Source organism: Cyrtonyx montezumae, unplaced genomic scaffold (assembly GCF_038088225.1).
Source record: "Cyrtonyx montezumae isolate F1298 unplaced genomic scaffold, pur_monq_1.0 scaffold_8, whole genome shotgun sequence".
Lineage (NCBI taxonomy): Eukaryota > Metazoa > Chordata > Aves > Galliformes > Odontophoridae > Cyrtonyx > Cyrtonyx montezumae.
Window position 1 is genome coordinate 73,896,705 of NW_027072089.1, and position 20,479 is coordinate 73,917,183.

Here is a 20,479-nt window from a genome sequence, read left to right on the forward strand (position 1 = left end):
AATTAATATTTTCTGTTATTTTCTAGAGAATATTTGAATATATATGCACATACATAACATTTTTCATGCAACTTTCCAGAATCTTTGGGATTTGAGATATTTTTTTCATATAAATAAATATAAATTCTCTGTATAAAATAATAACATGGGAAAAATAGCTTATAAGTCTTCATCTGACAAATGAACACTGGTCAAAATGTAAAAATATTGTTCGGAGCATCTAAAAGTTCTATTAACCTAAAGTTACAGTACAGACAAGAATTTTTCTTTTAACTAGCTTATTGCCTGTTTCCTGTATTTAGACATGCTTAGCTTTTATTTAAGACACTTGAAGAGTCCTGAATGTTCCTTTTATGCAAAAGGTCCACAGTAGACATCTAAGTGTGGAGGGAGTCTGTACCTCAAAATGTATAAAAGAATGTCTCTGGAAATACCCTATATTTGTGTAGATGTGTAATAAAATGGAAACTGATGATTGATGCTAAATGATATTGACTGTTATAAATTTGCTATAGTAGGTGGAAGTTAAGCAGTAGATTCTTTGTCTGCAATCACATATACTAATATAAACGTTTTTCCCTTAAAGAAAGCAGAAAACCTTAATGAAAGTAAGGATTCTTGGCAACTAACCATAAGTTTGAAGGCTTACTCAAATTCAAAGGTTTGTCAGGTGAACTGAGAATATTGTAAGAACAGATTTAATCATTCCACTTATGACTTCTTCCTAAATAAATAACAACCTTAATTGTTTTTGCATCTGAAAATATTCCTTATTTTTCTGGTGCTGTGTAAGTGCTACATATTTTTGTCATGTGAGATGGCTAGTTTCATTTAAAGTATAATTGATTTCCAGATATGTAAGCTTTTCGTTATTGTGCTATATAAATTAGCATTTAAATTTGGCTTATGTTTTTCAAGTGTGAGGGACCAGTTCACGTTTCAGGAAATAGAACAAAACAGAAAATCAGTTTCTTCTTATTGCAATCCAAACATCCAGTACTTCACAGTGCTCTCTGCCATTTGTCATTCTTTCATCCACTCTAATAAATCAGTCTTCAGTTCTTCAGCAACTTCACAGTAACTCCTGTTGCCTCCATTTGCCATTCACTGTTTGCTTTGAGTCACATTTGTACTTACTGTTGTGTCACATAAAAGAAAATGGAAAATAATTGCCATTGGAAGGAGAAAATCTCCAAAACGATGTAGTAATTTGAAGGTATGTTCTTATTTATCTTAGAATAAATTAAAATCTTTAGATGTTTCTGTATATTTGGTTTCCCCAGAAGTTTTGAAAATCACCCTGATTGGGAAAAAGAAAACAATAGGGAAGGGTCATCAAGAAAATGAAAATTGAAGAGATCCCATAGTAATTCATATATGGCCGATCTATTTTCTTCAGTGGTATTCAGTGTAGGAAGCTACATGGCATACTTCATGAAGCATCAAATTGTGTTAATTTCTCTACAGTTACATACCATAACCAAAGCTAATCATAATTATCAGAACTTCTATAGACAGGCTTCAGCTAAACTTTAAAGAGCACTGTTGAGGAATAAAGGCTAATAAGATTGAAAAGCTAAGATTATTTTGTAGTTCTGTACATCCTTTATTGTTTTATATAATTTTGTTTTGTATGATTTTATTTAATTTTATTAAGCAATGAAGTTTAGAATGTGCTACACTGCACTCTAATTTAGGTTCAGGAATTCCTGTTTGCCAAGGTATTGTAGGCTATATCATCCTATAAAGGAGTAGCCTCTCCTAAAATCATGGAAGAAGATTGGTTGAAAACTGTACTGTGAGTTTGCCCTGTGATAGTTATTCTCAGAGAGTAAATTCTGATTATGAATTCAGGCTATTCTTTCCTTAATAGACCCACATTACTTTCTGTCCCCTCTCTTTTTGAATCACAACCAATTAGGAAGAATGGAAGCAAGCTTCAAGGATGCTCTCTTCCACTCTGAGTTTTCTAACATTTTAAAGAATCTGTTCTAGATTGACCTGCTTATACTATTTTGAGTATACTTGTTGCCATGGCACTGAAGTACTTTTCAAGCTCCTGTAAGTCTGGGAGAGAGTTCAGCCTTTTTGTTCGGTGAATTTGTAAAGTGAGGCAGTCGCATCTCTAATCAGTGCCAACACGCAATTCAAATTTTACAGTGTGGACACTGAATTGAGGCTGTTTATTATATCTGCAGGCTGTCAAGCAGTTAGCAAGCACTGATTGTAACAACATGGAACTGGATTTAAACCAATGGCCTAGGATGAAAGGTTCTGTAATATTTCATGAAGCTTTCTGTATTGTGCAGTTTTCTATTGTTTGCAAATTTAAGGTACAGAGATATTTTTGAAAGCCTCAGTTGTGTCAAATACAGACTACATTATAAGAAGCAGTCCTTAAGTACAGATTAAGAGAACCTGAAGCAAATATTTAGACTTCCAGCAAATCATACCTTCTGACTAATTTTGCCTGTGCAAAGTTGTATATAAGAAAATTTGGTGAACAACTTGGCTAAACATTTGGGACTAAAATATTTCTATAAGCTTAATCCTAGATTTTTTAAATTAAATTTCAGTATAGGTTCTCAAAACCCTGCAGTTATCATAGTCTGTTGTTACAACTATTCCTTTGAGCAAAGTAAGAAAGTGAAATAAGCTAATAGTTGCAAAAAATATTTTGACATTTAAAAAAAACAAACATTCCCATTTGCTTTTATGATGCTGCAACATAAATAGACACAATACTGGGTCAGTATTTATATTTAAAATAAAAAATAACAGAAAGAGAGAAGAAAAAAAAAGATCACAAAAGTGACAATGAAACAGCTGATGTAGAGAATTTCATTGGAAAGCAGCAGAACTCTTAGTGCTCCATACTCTGAGGAAATCGAGGTGGATTGTCATTGACATCAGTCAGTGTGATGTTCACTGTGGTGGTCCCTGATAGTCCTCCCATCTGTCCTCCCATGTCTTTGGCCTGGATGACCACTTGATACTCTTCCCTGTTTTCTCTGCTCATGTCTGGTAGAGCAGTTTTGATTATGCCTTAGAAAAAAGAGAAAACAAAGACAAAGAGTAGAAGGCATGCTTTAACCTCCAATCTTTAAAATGTATAGAAATGTAAGAAATATAACTGATATTATTCACTGTTTGTATATTCTAAATTAATATTTCTTTCAGTGGAAAAAATACATTTGTCAAAATCTGTCACAAACTTTTACAAATAGTTTTCTTTGCACCTGAGTTGACTTTTTTTTCTCTTATGGCCTGAAATTTTCCATGTATAGATATAAATATATATACTTAAAGATGAACCAGATGAAATTCCCAGAAACTGGTGTAAAATAAACTTTTAATACATGACTCTTAGGACCTCTCCCAATAATCTACACTCTATTACTCCATTAACCTTAGAGTTCACAACTGTCTTTCATAAGTCATATTCAAATCAAATAAAGCAATTATTCTTCTGAAACAATGTGTTTTATCAGAAAATTATACTTTTAAGGGTTACAACCTTGATTCATAAAAAGTTTGCCTGCTTTATGTCGTTACGTCATGCAGTCTTTAAATAAAAGTGACGTATAACTTCATCCCTGCATCCACTCTCTGTCATTGCAAAAACCAGAGACGTGTGAGTTGCTAACCTGTTTCTGGATCCACTGAGAAATATGGCTGTCCCTGAAGAATACTGTACACCACTTTGGCACTATTTCCATAGTTGGCATCATCAGCATCTGTGGCTGTCACTTGAATAACAGATGTACCTAATTGGGCATCAAACAAGGAAATAATTCTAAGAAGGCAGGTATTTCTTAGAAATCATATACAGTATTTTCAGTACTGGATTCAGTAAAAAGTCAAATAATATCTGATAGATAAATCCAGTGTTATCCTCCTCAGGCAAACAGTAAAATAAGTCATATCTCCCTTATGACTAAATGACTAAAATCAATATCACTTAAGCTCTGTGCTTCAGTTAAACATTAGAAATGTACAGGGAATGGCACATGCCTTTGAAATGAACTGAAACAGTTTTAAAGATTATTTTTGGTGAACAGGGCCTCAGTAGAGACTGTTCACTTAAAAAAATAGATATCTACTCCATGTAAAAGACTATCATGACATTCAAGTTTGGCTTAAATAGTGTACTAACCTAATTTTCTGTTTAGAAGAAAACCTCAAAATATTCCAAAGTCAAACTGAAAAAATATTTTGTCTCACCCTAATTTGTAAAATATTTTTAAAACTTAGTTACATTTTGCAAAAATGTGTTGTACTTTTTTCATCCTAATTAAAATTATCCTACTATCGGTCAAATAGTTTCTGTTAAACCATAATGTAAGTTTTTTAATAAACATTTATTTTGAATAAAAAATGTTTACTGATGTCCTCTGATCACAACAAGAGCATAGTCTATATGAGATTAAAAAAACTGTGAGCCAATTCATTATGTGTAATTCATGGATTAGAAGCAAATGAAAACTATTGTAAAGCCCTACATAATAACAGCTATAATATTTAAAAACATATAATATATACAAAAGAGTCTTCTTCTCAAGCTTTTACTTCTAAGCAATTTTCAAGATATCAGGATGCATTTTGTTAACCTAATTGAGATCTGACTAATTTCTGTATAAATGCAGGCAGTCTAGCAGCTAAAACAGTAAAGACCTTTAACTTCATAATGAGGGCTGATGGCTTACTGAGAAAAAAAAAAAAAACAACTCTTTACTATGCTTTTGGATAGATATTGTTAGTGTATCTCACTTGTCTTATAAAACAAAGGTTAAGTGATATAACTTCCTATCCTTTCTTTTTAATCCTTTAGCCACTCTAGATTGGAGTACATTCCAACAATCTGTGGTCATATAGCCTGACTACAAACCTGGAAGATGTTTAGTCATATATGATGTTGAAGTGAATGATTTCTACTTCAGCTGCACCAGATATATGATAGGCTAGGGAAAATAGAAATGCAGAGAAACCAAACCAGAAGATTTATGAGAGCATGTTATGTCCTGTTATATGTATCTCTTTTCACATAGTACATAAGAGTTTGCACATAATTTTAACTACATAAGACTAACAGTTCCCTCTCTTTCAATTATCTGAATAGCATGACTAGAGAGGAGGAATACTTCTTTTCCTGCAAAGAATCAGCAGAATAAGGTTGTAAAAAGACTTTGTTGCAATGTATCAAATTCTGAAAAAGGTTTTTGCAATCAGCAATCTAGATTATTTCTGGCTAGTTAAACAGAGGTCATCTGTGTGCCAAGGTAAACTATAAAATTAATCCTGAAACAGTGAATATTTTGGGATAATTTTATCACTAACAGTGTCCAGCTGAAGAGTTTATCTGGGTGTAAAATAAAGAATATTCTTTGAGAATTGCAAAATACCCTAAGTTCTATTTGCTTTAAAAGAAAAAAAATAGCAACAGATAAATTAAAGCTCAGGCCTATTTAGGATTAAAATGGAAAGGAAAGTCTCTGTCAGTAGGATCATATGCTTACACTGTGTGCCATTTCAGCATCTAGAATGTAAACTTCTGTCTTGGGACTGAGACAGAGTATGGTCATAAAAACTGAACGCACATTAACTTTATTTTCCCCAGTTTCCTGTTCTGCTGAAGAAAACCAGAATGTTGAAGCCTGTTATGAGAATGATATTTTCTTTAAAGGAAGGTATCCCACACTCAGTGCAGTTTTTGGGAAATTTGTCTTGCATATTTTTGTTTGCTGAGTCTCAAATGCCATGTAATATGGTTGCTGAGGAGAACACAAAAGCTATAATCATATAATAAATTTGGAGGTCACTATCAAACAAATTAAGTATACTTTATGTAGATATTTTATGTGGATATTATTATAGTTTACCAAATACTGATGTTTTCTTTGATTTGTCTGAATCAGCGGAGTGATTAAAAAATAGTGTTAAAACACCTGCAGCTTCTCAGTAAACTAACAGTACCACAAAGGGAAGTGAGTAACAGAAACATGTCCTCAGAAAATATATTATCAGCAAGCAGTTTGTTTTCCTCCTTGCCAAAAGTATATTGTGTTAGAAAAGAGAATATTCCTGAATGGCAGGCAATGCATGCAAAGCTATTTTTCTAAGGAATTTCTCTAAATTTCTATGTTTAGAAATCCAAACAGAAAAGACAAAATATTGAAGTAACTTAACACTATCTATGAATGAATTGGTAAAGTTGTGAAAAGGGCTTGGATGTTTTTTTATTTTTTTAATCTAAATTCGTTATAGCCTTTACTCAACCTCATCCAGATGATACCCACTGTCTGTGGATTTTTTTTTTTATGTCTACATTACCTCACAATAAACCTTTTTCCTCACATTTTTTCTCACATTTTTCAGAAGAATAAAATACAAACAAGGCTGCTACTACATTAGAAGTTTTTTGAGATGCTTCCACAGCTGCTACCTTGTGCAAGGTGAGGAAGAGGCAAAACAGAGAATGAAGAAATTAAGTTGATCCTAGATGGTAGGGAGTATTTTAGCTTTTGTTTTTGTTACTCATCGTTACACTCCATTATATTTGGCAATAAATGAAATTAACCTTTCCTAAGTACAGTCTTTTCTGCCTGTGATGGCAGTTGATAAGTCTTTTCTTTATTTTGATACACAGGATTTTCTATTTGCTTTTTTCTGTACCCTGTTGAGAAGTAGTGAGAGAGTAGTTGGGCTGGTGTGTGGCAGCTAGCCAAGGTGAAACCCACCACATCAGCAAAGATACTGGTGAAAATGTGAAAATTACTTCAGTAGTAATCAAAAAAATAACAATAATTTGTTCATGTGTTCATGTGTGTTCTTACATTTGTGTGCTTAAAAGAATGTGGAGACCAAAAAAAGAAATCTGAATTAGAGCATTGCTCCATATCTAGGACAGCATCTGAACAGAGTTCCAGAGACTGCCAATATTCATGAGGAGTGTGACATAATTTTGAAAAAGCTGTTGAAGTGAGAATGCTTTTCTGAATTATCCTTAGCATGTTTGGGGTCTATGTGGTCCTACGCCCTTGAAAGAGTTCCTGTTAAAGTAGGTCTCATAACATGACACCAGAATGTTTTGCATGGTGTGTACATATCCCACAGAGAACTGCTGTAGTACAAGAGGTCTTCTACTAAATAAGTACAGCTTTTACTATTTTTATCTATAATATTACTCTCCAACATGCACTTGCTCCTGCTTGGCTCAGCTGACATGAATTAAAACAGCTTCTGACAATCAGAAGAATATATCTGAGTCTATTTGAAAATGTTAATTAGTTGATAACTTTTTTAGTGACCTTCATTTTGAACAGTAATCTCCATCTTGGATGAAGCAAATGAGCACATTATATTCTTAACACAGTGTCTTCCAAGATTCCTTCATCAACATAGAATCCCAGTGACAGGCAGTGCTTTAAATATCATTCAGAACCAGGAAATTTCACTTCCGAAGGGAATTCTGTAGCTACAAAGTGCATTTTGTCTTTGATTCTGACTTTTTTTGATAGAAACATGATTTCAGATCTGTTCCAACTTTTGATTAAAAAAAAAATAATAATGTTTGGTTTAGACTTTAATCTTTCAATACAAAGTTTTCAAAAAGTCATTTCACGTGAAAAAACCTGAAAAAGATGAGAAAGGATATTTTTGACACCATCAGTTCTGATTTTTACACAAAATATTTTTTTTCATTTTCTTTTTTTCCCTAGCTCTGTTCAAAAGAAAGCTCCACTCAAAGCAGAAAGGCTGTTTCATTTTCAGAAATAGAAGACCAGCTGGAGTAAGTGGAGAGGAAGGAAAGACTTTGTCTCCCTAAAGGAGAAGCTCTTGGGCTTGCTTCCTGTTTTCAAGTACATTGACAGTCTGCTATTCATCAAGTTTATTCATGGAAATAAGATTTTAGAAGAGGATAACTTTGACAAGCTGACAAGATTTGGGAAGGGCCTGGAAAATCTCTGGAGTCAAAACCAGGAAATTTGTTTTATTAAAATCATATGGAAGATAAGTGGCTAGATAGCTTATTCAGGCAACTTGAATCTAATAATTATTTTCATCTGGATGTATGATAGAAATGCCACTACTGAAGTTATGAGTAAAATTTTAATTTAAGTGAGCTACAGAAATACTGAAGTATAGGAAACAACTTTTAGTTTCAAGAAGAGGTTGTTCTATTTGAATAGATGGAATATCTGTGTTGGCAATGGACTGGAAATATTGTGAACTACAAGCAGTCATATGGAAATGTCTAGGCCTTAAAAAAATATATGAATCCATAGAATTCATCATCAATATCTTGTTAGTTCATCAGCTGGAGTATATCACATCACATTATTTTAGGAATAAACACAGTTGAGACCTAACCTTTAAGTTTGGCCCAAAGACAAGCCCTACCTAGAAAGCTGAAGGAACAGGAAATTGCAAAGTGAACTTAGCTCCTTAGTAGAAGACTGCAGTTTAGGAGAGATTCTGCTACATCGTTTTTTCTTTGATATAAAAAGGGTCAAAGTGTTAGTAGCATAAAAGAAGAGAAAGGGAAAATAAGCAGAAAAAGAGAAAGTGTCAACAGGAAAATAGATTAAGTTAAAAGAGTAATAAATGGGCATGTCTGAGAAAAACAAACAAAACTAACTAGAACAAATAGGGAACCTGTGGAACTGTACTCAAAAAAGCAAGAATAACAATAACTACATGGGAAACTAAGAAAGAACTTAAAATATATTTTTCATATATATTACTGAACCACATTTTGAAATGTAATATGCTGAAATATGTATTAAAACAAAATAGTAATACTAATAACAACAAAAACATTTTAAAAAATCAGCTGATGATTTTTATAGTCCAACAGTAGACTTCAGAGTCTATTATGACTCTCAATTCTATATTGTCTCATATTTTGATGTATATAATCTCATATAATGTTTGGATCAGAAGTCAGTTGATGTGCTAACTCCTGCAGATGGGTGCTCTACCTTTGTTTTGACTGGCTTCTCATCACCCAATGGCACAATAATTTGTGCTAGTGTCACTAAAAGTAATTTATGAATAATGAAAGCCAACCAAGCTATGCTAAGTAGTATAGCTTTCTTTTGCTCTCCCTCCATACCAGTAAAACTAAATGGGCCTTACTACTCACTCCCAAAATACAAGGTACTATATTTATCCAGCTTTACTCTTGAAAGAGTCCATTGTATTATATAAATTTAAGAAACATATTGTCATCACTTCTTGGGTGTGCTGTTTTGATGCTTTGCAGTTTTGTACTGTGCTTCCTTTTCTACAAAATAATCGATACATATTTTAGAGTGCATTATCAGGACTTGCATTAAAGTACATACTAACGATTGCTTCACTGCACAGAAAGATGCAATGTTGCTAAACTACTCTGTCTCATCAGTTTGAAATGCTGTGTGATGTATAAGCTTTTGACAGTGAGTACAAAACATATACCATTGCAAAATAATGTCTGAAATTGAGCTGGAAAGAATGGAAAATTTGAACAAAGCCTCTATCCTTTGCCCTCCTGCTGTTCAATATCTTGATATAGTAACTTCAGTTTTCTTTTGTTAGTAATTGTGACTGCAAAGTGCATCAGATGGTCTGCATGAGAATTTGAAAACTGTAATATACACAATAAGAAGGGGAAAATAGTAAAAAGAATGAGAAATAGAAGTGTTGGTGGGTGAACAAAGCTGTATATGTTTACTCTTTGAGAAAGCTTCTCTTTTTCCCTTCTCACCATAAAGCAAATAATTTCTGAAGCAGTACTGATGCCATCAAATTGCAGTATAAGTGTAGTTAGAATCTTTCGAGTGTTAATGTTGATTACCTCTTACATTGCATTTCCTAAAATAACAAGATAAAGTGATCTGTATCTATAATTAATGAACTGCAGCTTAAAAGTCTTTTAAATTTTGTTCAACATGTTTTATGTACTTTAAATAAATAGATATTCAGGCAGAGCAAGTATTTTCAGTCCATGAAATGAAAACAAAAAAAACACCATTCCATCCCAACCTAAAAAACAAACAAGTGAACAAACACACAAAACACCACAAGTTCAATATAATCATTAAAGTTTCTAATCAAAATAATGATGAAACACATCACTTGACTGTTTCTGCGCTTGGTGATGTTATGCATATGTTAAATTTTCCAGATATAATTAAATTCCAATGAAACCAATGTATGCAACAAGTAATAACATAATTTACTGGATAATTCAATACAGATACAGACACAAACAGAGATGCAGGCACAGAATTGTGTGGGTTGGAAGGGACATCTAGAGATCATCAAGTCCAACCACCCTGCCAAATCAGGCTTTCTAGACCAGGTTGCACAAGTAGGCATCCAGGTGGGTCTTGAACATCTCCAGAGAAGGAGATTCCACCACCACTCTGGGCAGCTTGTGCCAGTGCTCCATCACCTTCATAGTGAAGAGGTTCCCACACACATTCGTGTGGAACTTCCTATGCGTCAGTTTGTGACTATTTCCTCTTGTCCTATCACCACACAGTGCTGAGAAGAGTCTGGCCTCTTCCCTTTGCCTCCCACACCATAGATATTTATTGACATGGATCAGTTCCCCTCTGAGTCTCCTTTTTTCAAGGCTGAACAGACCCAGGTACCTCAGCCTTTCCTCATAAGAGAGGTGTTCCATGCCCTTTATCATCTTTGTAGCCCTTCACTGGTCTCTTTCAAGATCCCTGTCTTTTTTGTACCAGGGAGCCCAGAAATGGACACAATACTCCAGGTGAGGCCTCACCAGGGCAGAGTAGAGGGGGAAGATCTATCTGCTCAACCTACTGGCCACACTCTTTTTTAATGCGCTCCAAGATGCCATTGGCCTTCTTGGCCACCTGGGCACAGTGCTGGCTCATGGACAACAATTACCTTAATTACTTTCTGTCTGTCCAGAATGCCTTTACAGTGTGTGAAAAGAGGCAAGTTTACTAACAAGTACCATCCATAGCAAGTCAAACAGATATTCCACCACTTAAAAACTCCTTAAAGTTGTGGTTCTTTAAAAAAAAAATGAATTGTGAATCTTTCCCATTTTGCCTTACCTTAATTCCTGAAAAGCTTCAGAAGTGTAAAACAATTTTTTCAGCTATTCTTACTAAAAATTTAGGAAGACTTGGTTCCCCCTTGATCCTGCTAGTAGAAGCTGTAGTTCATAAATGTTACAGTATGCTATCTATCTATTAAAAATCCTGATTAATAAGTAGCAGCTTCAGTCATGTATTCAAAGTTATTTATATTTTCTAAATTACAAAATAATAAAGTAATCATAAGGATATTTATTTTATTTCTTCTCTACTGTCAAGACCTTCTTTCATGAAACACAGCTTGAAGAATGTCCTTTGTTTAATTATTCATGAAGAGCTTTATGCTTTACTATTTTTCCCCCTACAAATAAGTTACCTGGGGACCTCCATTAAGTCTATCATTTAAATCTTTACTTAAAAGTCAGAAATCAGACCTAAAAGAAAAAAATTCAAGATTTATCACTTTTCAGGACTAAACTTCAAGTTTCTGATGTGTAAGACTGTACGGCTCTATATTTTACACTGTAGTGCAGACAGTTGTGTGACTTATGATGAAGGATCTATTTTGCTTCCTGTACTTATCTTTCATTTGCACTCTCATTTTAATCTTGACTTTAATATCTATTAGGTTTTGCAGAATTTCTTTCCTGTAGATTTCTATTTAGTGGAATAGAATCTCATGTGTATCTTCAAAATTATTCTGCAATAAAAGTAAATAAAAATCTTAACAGTTTCTAGCCTTTGCCAGCTTCAGAGACAATTGTGATCTGAAACAGAGTGTCCATCTCTATTTTGACTATGAATGTAGTGCATTATTAAACATTAGGTTGACAAAACTTTTATTAGTTTGGTAGTGTTTTCATCCTCTGTGGGAACTCCTGCTTAGATGTTTAGTCTCTTTAAACATTAAGATAGCTGTAGAAAATTATAAATGTCTATGAAAATTCAGTAAATGAAGAAATTATTAATAAACTCAAATTTACATTAGTTTAATATGTGATTCATGAAAGCCTCATGCTTCTGTTGTGTTTAGACACTGCGGATATCTGTGGAAATAATAGCAGAGCTTCAGTATGAGGAAAACTAGTCTAAAGCAGAGACAATGAAACAAATTCCAAAGTTATATTAGTTATATGTGAGTTTTTGTTTTGTTTTTGTTAATTATATCAGTACTTTTTTTAGACAAAAGCACAACAATACTAGAACCTGCATGATTTTACGTAGGTGAATATAGATATATATGTACGTGTGCATGTATGTGAAGATAAAAACTTACAAAATTAAAGTAAAATTTTGGGAGATTCTAAGTCACAAGAATTTAATGTGATTATTGTCAGACATTTTATTTGTTTTCCAAAGAGTTAGAATGCCAAATGATTCACCTGCAGAAGTTTTCTGCTTTTTCAATATTGTCAAGCAACAGGACAAGGAGAAGTTTGGTACAAACTGGAATAAAGGAGGCTCCGAGTATGAGAAAAAACTTATTTACTTTGAGGGTATCAGAGCACGGAAACAAGCTGCCCAGGGAGGCTGTGGAGGCTTACACATTCTGGAAATATTTAACAGTTCTTGAGAAGTCTCTTGGAAAACAAACAAACAAACAAACAAACACAACTATCTTTGTGTTTTACTTTCAAAAGATAATCATGTTAGCATTATTTCAAAAACTAAGCCTGACATTTTACATTTAGCTGCGTAACATTAGCAACTAAAATGTATAGTCAAGCATCCATAAAACTGCCTTTGCTTCCAAAAAGGACTGCAAGCTTCTGTGTTCAGGAGATTAGACTGAGTGAACATCCCAGAAGTTTACCATTGTGATTTAAGAGAATTAAAAAACGAAATAATATTTCTAAATACAGTTTGTAAATTTGCTTAATGGTACCCATAGATTTGAGAAATCCCACTCTCATAAATCATTTAAAGAAATATTTTTATTCAGGCACCAAAGATTACTTAATTAGCTAAACTGCATGGTTTAAAAAAAAAAGTGGATTTGTGTGATGTAAATCGAGGTATTAATGCTGTCACTTGAACTTAAAGAAACCTAGCTTTAGACAACAGATTATCTTGCTACTGTTAGCTTGCTTATTTTAATGTTTTTTGTGTTTTAGTTCCAATAAAGATTTTTACACACCTATTTTCTATTTAGTGTGTTCCTTCTCATAGAGACATACGTGTTCCTAATTTTAACCATTTTAATTAGTCCTAGATATGCCAGCCCTTAGCACAAGCAGATCAATTGCTGGAAGCTCCAATATGGTCATGTAAATAGGGTCTCATTGCACTTGTTATATCGTCTTAAAAAAAGCAAAATTATCCATACATGTAGCAGCGGATAAATGAGAAAATATGGTGCCTGGAAACTGGTATCATGTATAGAATTTGGTATTTACTGTAGCTCTGAAAACAGATTGCATGTGGCTGTGAAAAGTCATTCATTTTTGTATCAAATGCCGTAGAAGAGATATATGTTTGTATCAGAAGGTAGGTTTATTGGCTGAATCAGCATTGTTGCTCCTTTTTATTTTCAGAACATCATTAAGATGTCTACATTTTAGTTGTGGGGCCATGGTAGATGAAAGGAACTTTATTTAACACCCTATCTAACGGAAAATAACACTAGCTATGCAGAACATATCCCACTGTACTGTGCTTCAGTGTGAGAAGTACTGATGTCAAGGATTCAGGCCCATTAGGCTTCTGTTCAGAGACTGGAGTGTTATACTGAAAAACTACAGACGTAAATGGAAGTAAAATGGACACATCAAACAACCTTTAGTGTAAGTGTGATGCAAACAATTTTAACACTAATTTCAACTTCTAATCTAGAGCTTCTTGTAGTTTTTTGTTGTTGTTGTTGTTTTGTATATAGATAATGAGAAATAATAAAATGGCTGCAATAAAGTAGCCAGGTGAATAGTATTGTACTGAATAATTTCAAAGAGAGATAAAAGGAAACCACATTTAGTTTCACCCAGCACTTGGCAAAAATTCTGTCACTCTGAGAACATGTTCATTGCTGCAGTAGATGAACATACGTAGTCTTCCACTGATTGGTGGGAAATTGAGACATGCAGATTTATATTTTTCATTGCATCCTTTAAGTGTAGGACGTACAATTCACAAAGCCTAGAGCCATATGTAGTCCTTTTAAATTTGACTATCCTAATTTCTGCATCAGAAGTTCCCTCATCTTATCTATTCCTATGAGAAATAACTTAGACCATGAAGGGTGAGCAGGTAGGTGCTTCTGGGAGCTTAGGGGAGGTCAAAGAATTCACAGTACGCTGGCAGCACTCAGTTCTCACAAAAAAGATATATGAAAAGTATCTACACTGTGTTTAGAGCAATAGCCAGTTACCTTTCCGATCTGACAGCAGTTCTACAAAAGTCCCATTTCAAATAGCACCTAGACAGAGTTATTGCTCATAGGGAATTAATCGATGGCTTCAGTTTTCCCTGTGACTGTGATACTACAATTCAGAGAGAATTGTATTGTAGTATCACAAAGAATCACGAGAAAATAAAATAATAAAATAAAATAAATAAGGGAAACATGTTAAGATGATCTAAGAACTTTGTACCTGAAGAAAATGGAATAGATAAAGACATTTTTAGTTTATCTATTAGCAGTATCTCCTGTTTTTCATGCTTTACTTTGCATTCGTATGCTCCTGTCACTTCATGAGCAGTTTCTGGTACAAACCTAACAGTATGTGATCTGATCTGGGGAACAAAACTAGTGAAACTAGCTCCTTAAATTTTATTTTTTGTAGTTTAGAGAGCAGACAAAGCATGTCAAGAAAATTAAATCTTTAGCTTTTGAATTATTTAAATTCTTCAGAATCACTGACTAGAATCTTATTAACCTGATGAGAAGCAGTGCTTCTCAATTCATTCAAGTGCAACAGTAACACATTCCACATGAACTGTAAGGGAATTGTGGTTTATCTCATAACTTACAAGGAAAATTTTCCAAAATTTATAGATTTTATTTCAGTTTTGTCTTTACCTTCATGTACTACATGTATATCCCAACAATTCTCATATACTGTCCTATCCATCTAAACTGTATTTTTTGATAGTTCTTATTCATATGCTTATAAGGAAAAATACCCCTTTCAAAAAAAGAAAGAGGAAAATATGAAATAAATGTTCCTTGCAATAAAAGAATGCAAATTACGACAGTATGTAATCAAGTACATAATATTGCAGGTTAGCAAAATAGTTTTAGTCAACTTACAGCAAAATCAAGAAGGTCATCCACACACTTACTTATTTATAAGCATCTGAAACCAGGGAAAAATGCAGAAGAGAAAATACAATTGTTTCCTGCTGAAAAATGGAAGACAAAAATTGCCTCCATTAAGTCACTTATACAAATCTGTTGATTAATGCCTAATGACATATGCAAATTCTAAAATATAAAACACAATCAGTTCTCTATTTTGTTCAGATTTTTTTATTTTATTAATTCATTGCTATTTAATAAAATAAAAGCTGCATTTCGTCTTCTAAGATATTCCAATATGAATTACCAAACTGCGAGAAATGTGGCTTTATAATTATATGATAATGAAAAAGTGATAATTAAAATAAATATCAGAAAGCAGTCCTATTGAAATCCATTGGTAGTTTTGATAATATTATCAAGAAATAATGCAGAAAGGGTGAATAACAATACTGGAATTTTCTAACACAACTATTGTGTAAATTATGTTGCAGTATACAGAACACAGTAGTAAAAATGACAGTATGATCATGTGAGTTTTACTTCATTTTGATCTGTCTTCTTGTCTTTCTCTTTGCATTTATATTTTATACATGTATATTTAATTTGAAATCGATGTTAAACGCAAAGCATGCTTGGGCATGCTGTAATCTTGTATGCCAGAGTTTAAAATGATCATCCCTATATTTCCTGTATAATATCCTTTGATCAAACTTAGCTATCCAGAACTGCAATAAAAGTAGTTTCATGGGAAAATGTTCAGTTTTAAGTTTAAGCATTTAAAATGTCTGCCTCCCTCCTTACACACTACACAAACCTTATCATACAGAAATTCTGAATGAGGAAGTGACTTTCCTTAGATCTATAAAATCCAGAAAATAGCAGTGGAGTTAAATATGGAGAAACAAATGCTAATCTAAATTATGCATTATCCCTTCCTTTAATAGGATCAATTGAAACAAATATTTTAGAAAATAGTCATCAGCCACAAGTTAAAGACTTTTAATGAGAAAAAATTGTAAGCTTTACTAGTTAAAATTATCAAGACAGGTACAGGAGAGCATTATAATACTGACCCGGGAGTCAAAAGGGATTTATCCACAGAATATCACATTGCTATCTTAGCTTTTCAAAAATTTCTAAAGAACATTTTATATTTTCTGAGAAAAGTGGCTGTCATAGTGAGGTGTGTCTGTGTGTGTGTGTGTGGGGGGGGGGGGGGATTACTTATATATTTATTTACAGGGTTTTTTTTTTTAATATTTGATCATTTGTTTAGACAATCACATTTTATTTAGAAAAATACTTAGATCAAATTTTGCACTGGTGTAATGTGTTTGACCCTTCACAGATTGTCTCTAATGAAAACCTGAAAGTTGAAGTCAATATATTTCAATCATGATCAGAGACATAGTTTTCCTTCTATATGAAGGAAACGTGTTGTGTTCTCAGAAGTTTCTACCTACCACGTTTCTGAAATATAGCCAAATCATAATACATCATGCTTAAAGTCCACCTACTCTTCATTGTGACCAAGATTTCATCTCACAGTTTTGGCATTAAATTAATTTTAAATGTTGAACATCCTGTGTGAACATCTTTGTCTTCCTCTACCTTCTGCATTTTATTTGATTAACATTCATTGTTCCAACTAGAGTATTTTTTTTCATTTTGAAACTATTTTTCATTAAATCAATTTACCTCATCTAACATAAATATCAACAATCTGTAATTCTTTTACTATTCTATTCATAAACATAGCTATGGCAGTTATTAACCAGCAGTTCTTCAGCACTGTAGCTGACTTTAATAAGAAATTCCGTTACTGAGTTTTAGAATCTCTTCAACTTTCTAATTTAATTTTTTAACTTAATATCACAGTGAGCATTTAGCATGATCATTTCCATAAAAGCTATCTGAAATTAAACTGCAGTCAGCTCACTTCACTAGTTTTGATTGCTAAACAGCGTTTTAGGTTTACCCATAATGCTGCTGGGGATATGACTGGATCAAATATAAGCATAGCCAAGTTAATTTACATGAAGCTTGATGGCTAAAGTGCAGATACTGAAGCATAAACTAATGCGCAAATAAGCATTCATCCCTTCTGGCCTTGGATAGGCTATATTGAAGATCCATGTTACATTCTCACTATCAAACAAGTTAGACATGAGTGAGTTTTGCCTACTGGTACTGAAAATCACACATTCTGTCAGAGGTGTTGGCTTATCTTTTTCCCTTGTGTGCTCTAGATCTAGTTATTCCAAGAAACAGTCAGTAACACAGTGGGAAGTATGTAGTAAGACATACAATTTGAATAACAGATACATAAGCATATGGAAAATAGTGGTGATTTCAGTTCAGCTTCTCAATCACAGTGACATCCTGAGTGTTCATAAAAATCTGCAGTCATTGTGGTTAACTTTGCAAAAAGACTATAGATTTAATATTTATATTTTAAAAAATCTTTAGATTTAAGATAAAAGAAAGAAGTCAACAATAGTAAGAAACTAAAAACTTCCCAGAAGTTTTTACCTTATCATTGTGAGTGAATTTGTTTCTTAAAAGAGGTATAGAGTATTTTGTAGTTTTTTTCAGTCAGAAAAACCATTTCGTTAGGCATGCAAGGATCTGTCTACACACAGTTATAAAAAAATAACAGTCATCATCCTGAGTATTTATAGTGTGTAATACAGTACTACTCTGACTTTTTCACTCTATGTTCTCTGCTAGGGATTTTTGCTTTTATTTTGCAACTCATTCTCTTCATTTGTTGTAGACAGCCCTAAAGAGGCATTTAATTCTTTCTTCCAAAACATGGGTGTCCAAACTTTTGGCTTGCCTGGAGTGCACTGAGTGAAGAGGAATTGTCTTGGGAAGCATATAAAATATATGTTTAATCTTTATAAGTAACAAAACTTCTTTTATCTTTAAAGATTTTTTTATTAAAACATAAAAAATAGCAACAAAACCTTAAAACCAGTGGGATCCTGTATTTGTGAAACTAATGAGTGTATTAACTTATTTTATGAAACAACGCAAGCCAAACTTAAATAAGAAAGCTTATATGTCTACTTAATTGTAAAACCTACATGTCTTCACCTGGAAGAATGGAGAAAAGATATTCCAAGGAAGAATAACTCTTTGTATTTTTTACAAAATGTTGTTTCATTAACATTTTTATGACTAACTGCAGAAATGCAGAATTTCTGCTCCTTGAATTCACTGATCTGGATCTGGCGCCTTCTTCTCTGCTGCTTTGATAAATTACAAAATTACTTTTATTCACTCAAATTCAAATGCTAAGAATTGACATTCTAGTGTAAATTTATTGTTCCAAATGCAAATAACGTCAAAGCAGAGCAAAAAGCAACTCATGTTCCATTTTTGCCTCCACACTGAAAACTAAAGGGCTTTTATTTTACCACTTAAAACCTGTTTCTGTAGTGCTGTCTTCACAGTACAACTCTATACTGTGTTTTTTATTGACAATTTTTCTGTTTATAATACGTAGTTTTATATTCTCTTCATCCTTACTGTTTACAGACAATTCATAGACTTAAAATATAACAGACAATTCCAAAGCGTGAGAACCTATATCTTTCCATGATTCCTTCACAAGTTATCAGGAAAAATTCTGAATTGGAAAAGATTTTTCTGTTTGCATGAATCTTTAAAAGAACTATTTTAAGTCTCTTCACATTACATGTAGTAGTGTAGGAATTCTCATTATTAAAAAAGTGTCAGGTTACATTATTATAGAATCATAGAGTCATAAAATAGTTTGGGTTGGAAGGGACCCCAAGGAGCATCAAGTTCCAAACCTTTGCTGAAGGAAGGGCTGCCAAATTCTAGATCAAGTACTAGTTCAGATTGCCCAGGGCCCCATTCAACCCGGTCTTGAGCACCTCCAGGGATGGACATCCACCTCCTTTCTGGACAGCCCATTTCAGCACTTAACTACCCTTTCTGAGAAAAAATTCTCCCTGACATCTAATCTAATTCACCCCTCCTTTAGTTTAAAATCATTCAGTTTGTCCTATCATTACCTATCTGTGTAAAAAGCTGATTTTTCTCCTGTTTATAATCTCCCTTTAAGTATTAGAAAACTGTAATGAGGTCTCCCCACGGCCTTCCCTTCTCCAGACTAAACAAGCCCAGCTCCCTCAACCTTTTTTCACAGGAGAGGTATTCCAGCACTCTGATCATCCTTATGGTCCTCCTCTGGATCCTCTCCAAAAACTCCATGTATTTCTTGTGTTTGAGACCTACATTTGGACACACAGTACTCCAGATGGGTCTGCACAAAGGCAGAGGAGAGAGGGACAATCACCTTCCTCACCTTGGCTTCAAACGAACACTGTTGTCCTGTAGTAAGGTTTTCATCTACCAGGACCTCCAGATTTTCCATAGGGAAAGCTGCTCTCAGTGAGTTCTCCCAGTCTGTGTACATATCTGGGATTACCTAGACCCAAGGGCAAAACCTTGCACTTAGGTTTGTTGAAGCTCATTAGGTTCACAAGGGCCCACCTTTCAAGTTTATCAACATCTTTCTGGATAACATTCTTTCATTCTAAACTATCAACAGTACTACTACATCTTGGTGTCATCAGCAAACATGCTGAGGATGCACTCAATGCCATCATCTATGTAAATGATAAAGATGTTTAAGTCCTAATAAGGATACCACTCGCTACTGGCCTCCACCTGGACAGACAGCCATTGACCATAAGCCTCTGGCTATGTCCTTCCAACCAATCCTTATTCATCAAATAGTCCACACTTCAAATTCATATGTCTTCAATTTAGATATTGATTCAATAAGGGTGTAATGCAAGACCATGTCAAAAAGCCTTGCACAAGTCCAGGTAGATGGCATCAATTGCCTTTCCTTTGTCCACCAATGTCATTCAACATAGAAGGCCAATTATACTCGGTGATAATTATTAACTTCAGGAAATTATTTTTGCAAAGATATATATTGCTCAAAAATATTCATAGGTGTTTTATTTTTACATCTTAGAAATGGCATCATCCTGGGCCAATTTTGGAAACCATTACAATAATTCATAAGTAAATAACTCTTAAGAGTTACTTTCTTATTTGTTCACCATAGTCTAATGTATTTTATACTTACTCATCTTATCAGAAAGATTATTTCTACTGTAAACAAAATAGGTAGATG

At 33.5% G+C, this 20,479-nt stretch overlaps 1 protein-coding gene across 2 annotated transcripts in view; it reads right to left on the reverse strand.

The window, feature by feature from the left end:
* The window catches only part of CDH9 (cadherin 9), a 57,271-nt gene that overhangs the window by 17,045 nt on the left and 19,747 nt on the right, over positions 1-20,479 (reverse strand). Inside the window, exons 3-4 of one of the 2 annotated variants that reach the window (XM_065753240.1) lie at positions 3,648-3,767; positions 2,878-3,045 (exon numbers count right to left, since the gene is read on the reverse strand). In XM_065753240.1, coding sequence (XP_065609312.1) covers positions 2,878-3,045; positions 3,648-3,767 — 288 coding nt within the window. The remainder of the gene's footprint in view (positions 1-2,877; positions 3,046-3,647; positions 3,768-20,479) is intronic. The other variant, XM_065753241.1, reaches the window with a different exon arrangement.